Source organism: Brachypodium distachyon, chromosome 1 (assembly GCF_000005505.3).
Source record: "Brachypodium distachyon strain Bd21 chromosome 1, Brachypodium_distachyon_v3.0, whole genome shotgun sequence".
NCBI lineage: Eukaryota > Viridiplantae > Streptophyta > Magnoliopsida > Poales > Poaceae > Brachypodium > Brachypodium distachyon.
In genome coordinates, this window is record NC_016131.3 from 13,684,389 (window position 1) to 13,695,323 (window position 10,935).

Here is a 10,935-nt window from a genome sequence, read left to right on the forward strand (position 1 = left end):
GCGGGCGGTTCGGGCTGGGCTGAGCCGGTCGGTCCGGTCCGGTTCTGCGGTTTTCTTCGGTTTTTCTTTTCTTTATTTTTAATTTCTGTTTTGAACCTCAAAATTGATTCGGAGCTCCAAATCACTCCAAATAAAATGCAAATAAATTTGTAAAATCATTTTTTTTATGATCTAAATTTTGGAACAAGAATTTTCTCAAAATAAAATATTTAAAAATGCATTAGCCTATAAAGTGGCTTTGAGGGCCCTTAGGCTATCAAAATAAATTATTTTTCAAAATAGTTTCAAAAGCAAACTTATGGGATAGCTTTATATATGCATTAAATCCCTTTTTAAACCAATACCCTCATGGGTTAAAATGCAAATACTCAAAAGTAAGAATCAAAACCCAAAATGAAAATAAAAGCATTTTTGAAAAGGGGTTTTCTGGGTAAATTTTAGAGTTTTCAAGTGATCAAATGTAAGGATGACATGATGCTTACGATATGCAATGCATATGAAGGGTTTCGAAAATTGGAATATTACAAATATCTATTTTGTATCGCAATAACGTCGTATTACCGAATAATGTTTCGCCAAAGTCCTTTACAAAATCCCGTGCACCCTTTTAAACCCAACCACAAAGAGTATGGCCGAGAATTAAAAGAGGTAGAAAATGAAAAAGTCATGGGCATACGTGAAAAAAAAAATACAACAAGCCCGCGCGATGCGCGGCCACCATGCTAGTTAATTGAACGGCAAGAGTCATGTAGAAAAAAAAAGGGAACTGTACAAAATTGCTTAGTACTACCGATAACAGAGATCGATACTGATCGACGGTGAAAAGAGAGGAAAATTCACAGGGAATGGATGCAATCCAAGATAACTAGCTACAGCTGGACATATATACTCGACAACATTATCCATCCATCCATCCATCCATCGACATGGCAATTGACTCACATTATCCAATTGTACCACTTCTCTAATTAAGAAGAAACCGAAATTTCTTTCTTTCTGCTGCCAGTCGAAAGAGACCGACTTCTCAAACTGTACGACACACTAGCAGCAGGAGCTTCTCCTGGATCGAACTAGCTCTTCAAATTTTCACCTTTTTTTTGTCCCGCCACCGGTCGCCGCCGATGATGAGCATCAGCAGCTCATGGCCTCCATCCCGCCGCCCCGCGACAGCAGCGTCCCGACCACCGCCATGTCGCGGCAGAACGCGCCTTGCTGCTGAAAAACAGGACTCATCACCGCCGGCGCCGCCGTCATCACCCTCGTCTCCGGCGCCGGCGCCGCCACGGCCATCGCCCTCGTCTCCATCTCCGGCAAGCCCTTCTCAACATTCCCGCTGCTGACGTCATCGTCTTCTTCAACCTCGGTCATCACAACCTCGGTCGCTTCTTCTTCCTCGCGACCGGCTGCCGCAGCCGACAATTCTGTAACAACAGCGGCGGCGGCAGCGTCCATGACCCGCCGCCGCCTCTCCTCTTCCTCTTCGTCCGCCGCGGCCACGACGGCGGCCATGACATGCGCGTACCCCTTCTGAACCATCCTGTACAGAAACATCCCCGACATCCTCGCCTGATCCCTCACGGCATCCATGTCCCGGAACTCATCCACGAGCTCCACCCGCTCCGCGAACGACGCCGTCCGCCGCCATTGCTCCTCGGGCTTCATCCTCATCGACATCACCACAAACGCCCTTCTCACCACCTCCGGCCGCAGATTCTCCTTCTTCCCCGCCTCCGGCCGCCGCAACCCGAGCAGCAAGTAATAATCCACATCCCCAGCCTCGCCCGCGGCCAGCTTCCCCCGGAGCCGCCGGATGCGGGCCACGAGGGCTCGGTGAGCCACGGCGATCTCGCCATGGCGGACGCCGCCTTGGGGTCTCCAGGGAGGGCCGGGGAGCTTGCCGTCGCGGAGGGCGGCGTCGTATAGGAGCTTCAGGTGGTCCATGTCGCGGAGCGCCTCGGCGACGGCGTTGACGGATTCGAGGAGGTCCGCGCGGGCTCTGAGCGCCGGGATGTAGGCCGGGTCGAGGGCCAGAGCCCGGTTGCAGTCGGCGATGGCGTCGGCCGCCTTCCCGGCGCCGGAGAAGGCCGCGGCCCGGGACACCAGGCAGGCGGCGGCGAACGAGTGCGGCAGCTTCGGGGCCCCGCCGCCGCCGGAGCCGAGGATTTTGGAGAAATGGCGCGCCGCCTCGGCTGGGAGGCCGGCGTCGAGGGCCGCCATTCCTGCCGCTCGACGGCGGAGGAGGAGCTTCACGTGCGCTAGCAGATGGGTCGCGGCGTCGTCATCTGGCGCCGGAGGTGGAGAAGACGATGTTGGTGGTTTGGTGTTGCTGCCGGAGTTGGGGGAGAAGGTGTCGTCGGACCAGGAGACGCTCTGGCGGCGGAAGGCGGCGGAGGCGAGGCGGCGGCCCGTCTGGAGCAGGGCTGCCGCGTCCTCCATTAGGCCCAGGTGGAAGCAGGCCTGGCCCAGCACCAGGTACCTCCACTCCGTCTCGCCATTAGAGCTGCTGCCCCTGGAACAGAGGAATAAGCGGCGCTTGATGTCGAAGCAGCAAAGGAAGCGGCTGCCGGCGCCGGAGACGAAGCCCGGGGAGAGAAGAAGCCCGGTGCTGCAGTCGCCGCCGGAGGAGGAAGAGGACGAGGAGGATGTCATGGCGTCGGCGGCGGCGGCGCAGCTGGGGATGAAGTCGCGGAGCATGTCGGCGACGTCGCGGTACCTCCGGAGCGCGAGCAGGGCCCGCGCGCGGAGCTCCAGCGCCGCCTCCATGCGCGGCGACAGCTCCAGCGCCGCCGCCGCCAGCCCGAGCGCCGCCGCCGCTGCGTCGTCTCCCCCGCCGCCGTCACCGGCTTCCATGGCCGCGGCCAGAGCAGCCCGCGCCTCGCCGAGGTACCTGCCGATCAGCTGCCATGAACAACAAACAATTCCCATCAGCCTCCAAGATCAGAAACTCAGAATCTTTCCCCCTTCTTCTTCTTCCTCCGGACTAAAAAAAAGAGAGAATCTTTTTGGAGACAGAAACAAGAATTAATCCCAGCTGACTGACGCATTCCATCGCATGCATCTGGACAACACAAGAACAGCTGCTGGGGACTGAATAATCAAACCGATCGGAGCTGACAATCCCCCAAAATAATATTCCAAATCCACCGGCCAGCAAAATTCCAAAACTTGCGCCCATGGATTAATTGCTAGCAATGGCATGCATTGAAGATTGAACCGAGGAGGAGAAGAAGAAGAAACAGAAACAATAAATCGAAGCAGAGGAGACGAACCTTCTTGTTGCCGCGGCGGAGCCAGTTGCTGGTCTTCTCCGGGGCCAGAGCCGGAGACGAAGGCGACGAGACCACCGCCATGGCTCATCCAATCCACCAACCCAAAGATGGAAGGAAGGAAGAAGAGTATGTTCCTCTTTTCCTTGGTATATCGCTCCCGGAAATGGTCTAGGAATTTGTGTATATATACGGGGAACGAACGAATGTATGTATGAATCGATCGCCAGCTGCGTTGCCTTGCTTGCTCGGATTGCTTTCTTCTCCTTGAAGTTCCAAGCTGGACAAGCAAGATGCTTGTGTGCTGTGCCACGCACGCAGGCCTGCCCAGTAAAATACTGCTGCCCACCTATCCTTACTTTAATCTACCCTACTCTACCCCTGCCTGGCTGCCATGGCTACAATGTATAGGATGCTCTCTGAATGCTGCCCAGCACTGACTGACCTCTTTTTATTGTCGAAGAAAGATGGGGTGGGGCTCACTGCTGCAGCATCTGCACTGATGAACAGGGATTTCTTCTTTTATTGTTGCAGATTTGGTTGTTTTGATATCCATCTATTACCCAATTCATCACTGTGGATAGTATATTATCGTCCACATTAAATTAGCAGCAGCATGCTACGCCCCACTGTTAATTATACTCCACTCCTTAACTGCTACAGTGGCAGCACACGTCAGCCATGAGCCATCCTCAGATGGATGAGATAAAAGTCAGAATTTATCCCAGTAATTCTGGCCAGTGGTAAGTCAAAATTTAACCACTGCATAGTGCACAGCAAGTCAGTAACTTAATTGGAGTGATTTGCCACTTCTTAAAGAAACTGTATGTATGCACAAAGGCAAAGCAATGGGGGCAGCACATGTCAGCAAGCTCTTTTCCAGCAGAGCATCATTATCCAGCCTAGCTAGCAAAGCTAACCCATGTTCTTCTACTACTCAGCTAGCTACCATTCTGCCTGCTTGCATTGCAGCTACCTTGATCAACCCTCACTCAATCTCGATCTAGCTACCGTTACAGAATATTTTTCTGTTGAAAAGTTGGTTCATTAGAGAACACTCCAGCAATCGAATAATATGCATATAGTTGTTTAATTGTCTTTGAAACGAGCATGCAGGACCTTGCAGGTGCTGTCTCTTCAGCTTAATTGGAGCCAGACAGTAACGACAGCTCTGACGGTATTTAATTAGGACCGGCAGCTAGCTGCCTAGCAAGGACGAATTTTAACCTACAAGGGTCAATCTGGATTACTAGCTGATGGACGGGGATTAGACAGTCAAATGTATATGTACTCCGAGCTGTTGTCTTGTTGCATGCCATTTCAAATACTTAAGGTCAACTGTGTACTGACATCTAGGCACATTACTACTTGATTTACTCCATTGTGGTACTGTTCCAGCTGTATTATTTATAGGAGTATTCTTTTCTTCTGAGCAAAGACGGTACCAGGAGTAAAAAAAATTACTATGAACTTGCTACCTAAGTTAATTAATTAATGAAAATAAGAAAATTAATAGAGCCAATTTAGCAAAAACAAGAATTGGATTACATATACCGAAACAAGTAACGTAACATACCAATGCTTCGGACAAACGACATCGACAACGTACAAGTCGCTAAAAGTTGCGTGCATCATTCGATACGTAATTGAAAAAGGAAGAGATAATGTTTATCCGTCCGGTCCTGCTCGCTTTCGCAACACGTAAACGTCCTTGCAACAAACTCCCACCCAAACAAAGTAATGTACAAATGCTTCGGACAAACGACACCGTCAACGTACAAATCGCTAAAAACTGTGTGCATCATTTGATGCAGAAATGAAAAAGGAAAACGATTAGGTTTCTCTGACGGATCAATCCGGCCCTCGGGTCTTGCATGCTCTCTTTCGTGGCATGTACGTATGCGTCCTTGCCAGCAAACTCTCACTTTGTAGCAACACAACAAATTCGCAACGCCCGCTCGCCTCGCACCAACGCATGTGTCCATTCGTCGTCCTCCTCTCGTGCTCATCATCCTCTCCGAGTTTTATCTCTTTGTTTTGCCTTAGATACATGCCACCATAGATCTTTCTCTCCCCCTGCTTCTCCCCCATGGATTTTGGTGCCATGAATGACTTCGTGGAGGCCGACATAGGCTTCAAAAGTCATTGGGATTGAGGAGAGTAGGTTCTAGTGACCCGATCTGGCTCAGATGAGACTCCTGCGAGCTGGATTTGTCGCCTTCAAGGTTTAAATCACCGGAGATCGTGCCTAGCAGAAGTCCTGCATTTTTGTACTTTTTTCGATGTTGCAAATGGTCTTTCTAAATGCTGCAAATGTGTTTTTTTTTGCTACGTACATAAGGGCACATGTTGCAATGATTCCGAGTGTGCTGCGAAGGAATTGTTCAGATGCTGCGTGCGAATTTTTAATGGTACAATTTGTTTTCACGGACAAAATATTACGATGGGTTTTGATGTTGCAAAAGTAAAAAAAAATGTTTCAAGCAGAAGTGATGCTGCGAGGAACGGATGGATTATATTTAGCTTTTAAACATAATCGAGGTGGCGGTGGATAATGGCACGGTTTTACCTCATTTTCGGAAAGAAAAGAAATGTGCACAAAAACGACAACGGAAAGGCAGCTAATTAAGCACCCTCCACACGTACGGATCTAGGAGCTCACCCCAGCTAAGGTCAACCGCGCTAACATCTTTCGGTTGCGTGCTAATATACTCCACTGAATTGTGTGCCATTAATGATTGTCCGTAGCACGTATCTATTACAATATATTAAATTGGAATCGGTGGTGATGGGTGGGCGCCGTTGGTCGGTGTTGGTCGGTCAATTTCGTTAAAATTACAATCAATATGCCACTGCTTTTTATTTTCTTTCCCTCCCGCCTTATTCACGATTTCAGTAGCAGAAATTCTACGGTTTAGATTTATCGAAAGTTATCGTACGGTCCAAATTTGTCACAACATAATACGAACAGTCCTAAAATAAATCAATCTCCTTAGCATGAAATCCAAAATTCTTCGTATCCATCTCAGTATGAAAATCAATCCGAACCCAAACAAAAAATCTCGGTATCAATCTCAGTATGGAAATCAATCCAATCGAAAAATCAATGTCCAGAGTTCGTCTCCACTGGCTCGTGCTTGATACACTTTCCGTTGTTCCGTAGCATCGCACGGGTTCTTTTGCTAGTACATATTAATTGTCGAAATATTACATGTTTTGATAAATTTAAGACAATTAATATGAATCAGAGGATAGGTGCACGCACGTACGCACTGTTTCAATGCAATACACATCATCTGCGATGCGTGTAGATAAACGACTCCTCCTACTAGCGTTGTTCGTACGTTAATCCCAGCTTACGGAGAGTAAACGACATGTGTTAATTACGCAGCACCTATCCTGCATTATTTGAACGAAGTATATATGATCTGTTCTGTGAGTGTGAGTATATCTATCTGCGCATGCAGGACGACAGGCATGCATGTTCCTTGAGCTGGGTTAACGGTGACGGGCTATCTAAGCCAGCTCCTGATCGAGTAGGAGTACTGTGTATATACGCATGCAACTGCTACGTGAATGTCACGTTTGATTAATTAGTAGTAGGTTGCATGCTGGTAGTTATAGCACTTTCTCTCTAAATACTAAATCAATCATCCATTTAGGATGCTAACCTCCAACTGCCTCCAAACTGCCAGTCAGTCAGTCAGCTAGCCAGCTAGAGGCCGGCAGGGTGGAATATGAACATGCATCTGCGCCGCACATGGTTTTAGGACAGTTTGTACTACATATATACCGTTATGATTAACATGTTCTTATAATTAATCAATCATTCTCGATCGCCTTGTATTAGTTGACCTTAATTTGTTATCGTTGCAGAAACATATTCTCAATATACGAGGCACGCACGCATCCTAAGATTTCAAATTTAACTAGCAAAATATAAATTATATTTTATAAAAAATATATCATTAGATTCGTAATCAAACGAGCTTAATGATATATTTTTTACGACATATAATTTATTTTTTGATAGTTAAATTGACGATCTTGGGACACGTGCGTGCCTTGTATATTGGGACGGAGGGAGTAGATCGAAATGAACCTAGCTAGCTAGATGCACACGACCGCGCGTCTTTACACGTACACAAACATGCTAGTGCATGCATCTGTATGTGTACATTTCCGACCACCAGGCACCTGAAACAATTGAAAGGGACCTGAGCCTGGCCGGCCAGCCCAGGGTTTCTCTTCACTGTTCACGCATGCCTGCGCAGTGCTAGCTCCGGCCGGCCATGCATATGAGAAGCAAGTGAACCCATCCAAAGATGCAGTTAATCAACGATCAGACTCCTCCATCAGACACGTACGCATGGTGGCATCCTCTAGCTAGCTAGGCGAGAACAAGAACTACTCCCTGCACACATCGATCACCTGGATGCATGCATATATATATAGGCGCAGGCCTAATTTGATCGATGAGTAGCATGCATGCATATGAGCGAAAAGCAAGCTGGATAAGGTCAGGAACAATTAAGCTGTGCAACTAAATAAGCACTGTTGTACCATATGTACAGGGCTTGCGTTGGCGTGTCAGATTGATGATATGATCGAGCTCGTACGTACGACATGGCATGCATCACAAGGCTGTGGTGGTGCATGCATGCATTGCATCCAGGTTAGCTAGCTGCTCATGTAGTTAACTAATCATCATTAATTCGATCATTAATTCGTACAGTGCTACTCGAGATTATGAATCACTTGATTTTCAACGTACAGTTTCGATCCATTGAGCAGAGTAGCATGCACAGGTAGCTAGCGCCTATGCACAGATATATAACTGCATGTACTTCCTCCTGCTCAAAATAAGTGACATGCATGAATTTATATGCACCTGTACAAATTTTGCACTTGCGTGCTGCATGCAATTAATGATAATTTGCAGCCTCTAGCTAGCTAGGAAATTTATTAACCAGCCAAATTAAGATGGCACTGCTGTCACGTCACAATCCACGATCAAGCAATCAACCAATGCATCCATCCATATGCTGATATGCATGCACGCACCGAAGTCTGAATTGCAATCAAATTAACCAGGTGGTTCATTCTCGACCGGCCGATCGATCCCCTGATGTCCTGATGCACGGTCGTCATCTTTTTTTTCTCTCACGTAATTAAGCACGGTCATAAATAAAGTCATCGGATGCCACTGAAGGCCAGGCAGAGAGATCTACCAATGGAATCGATCCAGATCGGAGTTTAATTTATTCACTGCAGTCACGTACGTACGCGTGCATGTACTAGTTAGCCCTACGGATGCATGCATGCAATTAACCTATACGTACGTACGCCAGCTTCTTTAATACTTATTTTATTCGCCGGCCCCTTCCGTTCCGTCCAAATGATCTCTATGCATTATTCATTTGTTGGCACACGGACCATGCATGCATGTACTGGGAATATCGTGATTTTCCTATAATTACGTGTATACATGTATATCATTCGTTCGTTCGTATTCTCTCCGTCCAACATGTCTCAATTTTGACCAAATTTGAATACATCTATACACTAAGTCATGTCTAGACACAGCCAAATTTTAACAAACTTGACATTTTTTGTTGGATAGAGGTAGTAGTTATTATGCGCATAGTTTTAGCCAGCTCGTGTCGATTATTCTAATCGTATATTAGACGGAAGTTGTATACCAAACGGAAGGGGAGATCAATGAATCATAGGATCCGCAATCTCAGCAGATATGTACTGGGAACAGGATAACGTACTGGCATTTATCAAGGGGACCGTGCAGAATATATAGCTAGCTAGGCCCCTACCTGCTGCTGCACCCGGCCGGCAGGCCATCGATCGGTAAATACTGCCTCCGTTCCACGGTTTTTTTATAAAAAAAATAAATGTATCTATTTCTCAAAAATATTCAGATTGTTTAAAAAAATGTCTAGATACATGTAATATTTTGGCAAGAATTATGAAACTGAGCGAGTAATTCGGAAAGAATACATGCATAACACAGCATGAGACTAATTGAGATCATCTCCCCTGGCCCCAGCTATGGCTATAGTCTATAGATCGCCTCTTAGATCGAGCATGCATGTACTACAATACAATAATTACTTTCTCCGTTTCTAAATTATCGCTGTTTTAGCTCAAATTTGTACTAAGAACGACAAAAATTTAGGAACAGAGACAATACTGTATAAGTTACTCGTGCTTTGTCTGGTTTGGAGCGGTGCTTTGCGAAATAAGCAGGCTAGTAATTAAAGGCAGCAGTAGCATGCTGAAGTGAAGATCATCAGTGATAGTAATACAAAATGGGCCGGATCGACCACCTCCGGCGCGCGAAGTGTGCCAAAGGAACCAGAATGGCAGGCCGGGTCCTTATCGATGGGCCCCGGAGTCAGCCCTTCCCTACGGCTGTATACGTACCCTCGTACACTCGTATACAGTTGCACAAAACTGTTTGTTTCTGTACTGTACGTGCCCTTGGACGTGACTGGTTTCAGTTTTGTTCGTTGCAGCAGCGACACGACACGACACGCTGACGTACAACACGCACATCTGCACTTGTATGTTGCAGCTAGCACAGCAAGATGGACGCATTTATAGTTGCACTGTCGTACGAGTAATCTGGTCGGTCGTTTTTAGTTTGCATGCAGTTCGATCAGCTATAGGGCTATATATAGCTTCTTAATTTTTTCTCGAACGCGCGCGTGTCTTTTCCATTAAGAAGAGGCTAGATCTGGCCGACTATATATGCATCATCAATGCATTATGTATATCGATGGATCGGGTCGATCCAGGCATGGATGATGCATATGCATGGATAGATAGATACTGCAGCTGACGCTGCATGTTGATCCATGAGTTTGCGAGTCGATTGGAGTCCAGTTCCCATCGGTTTGGATCAAAATCCCCCAAGCATGCATATGCACACAAGCTGGTCCAGTACTCCAACGCGACATATTCTTGCTGTTCTCTACACATACCTGCATGCGTGCATGTAATTGACCCCACTAGCTACCCAGCTCGTCTATTATTGTATCGATCGCCCCGCAAGTATATATATTCAGTTCTAACGCAGCTTGTTCAAATTAGGATATGTAACTACTCCCTCACTCCGTTCCATACTTCTTGTCTCAAATTTGCTTAAAATTGGACATATCTATTCCTAAAATGCGTTTGGATACATGTAATATTTCAACAAGAATTATGAAATGGAGGGAGTAGCATCCGATTTTGGACTTTTCCTGCTATACATACTTAATTCTCCTTGTTTGCTGAAAGAACTACCAGTTTAAGAAAGAAAATAAAAGAAAAAGAGAATGAAGAAAAAAGTACTCCCTCCGTCCAACAAAAGATATCTCAAGTTTGTCAAAATTTGGATGTATCTAGACATGACTTAATGTATAGATGCATTCAAATTTAGTCAAAGTTGAGACATCTTTTGTTCGATGAAGAAAATATGTAGTTTTTTTAAAATACAAAATCCAGGGCGTTTTTGAGCGAAAAATTCAGGTTTTATTGATCCGTCAAAGAGAACACGTGTCCTAAAACGAACATCAACGACGAAGATACCAAGAGAACAACGAAATAAGGCCCAATAAGTCAATAACCCACCATCAAAGAGAGCACGTGTATAACCCACTCAAAATGAGGC

The 10,935-nt window shown here is 46.5% G+C and overlaps 1 protein-coding gene across 1 annotated transcript; it reads right to left on the reverse strand.

The window, feature by feature from the left end:
• Positions 1–726: 726 nt before the first annotated feature.
• On the reverse strand, positions 727–3,675 carry LOC100843607. The gene is made up of 2 exons (XM_003559712.4): positions 3,270–3,675; positions 727–2,898 (listed from the first exon to the last, which is right to left on the reverse strand). Exons 1-2 carry the CDS (start codon positions 3,348–3,350, stop codon positions 1,132–1,134), a joined length of 1,848 nt encoding a protein of 615 aa, XP_003559760.1. The 5' UTR covers positions 3,351–3,675; the 3' UTR covers positions 727–1,131.
• Positions 3,676–10,935: the final 7,260 nt, after the last annotated feature.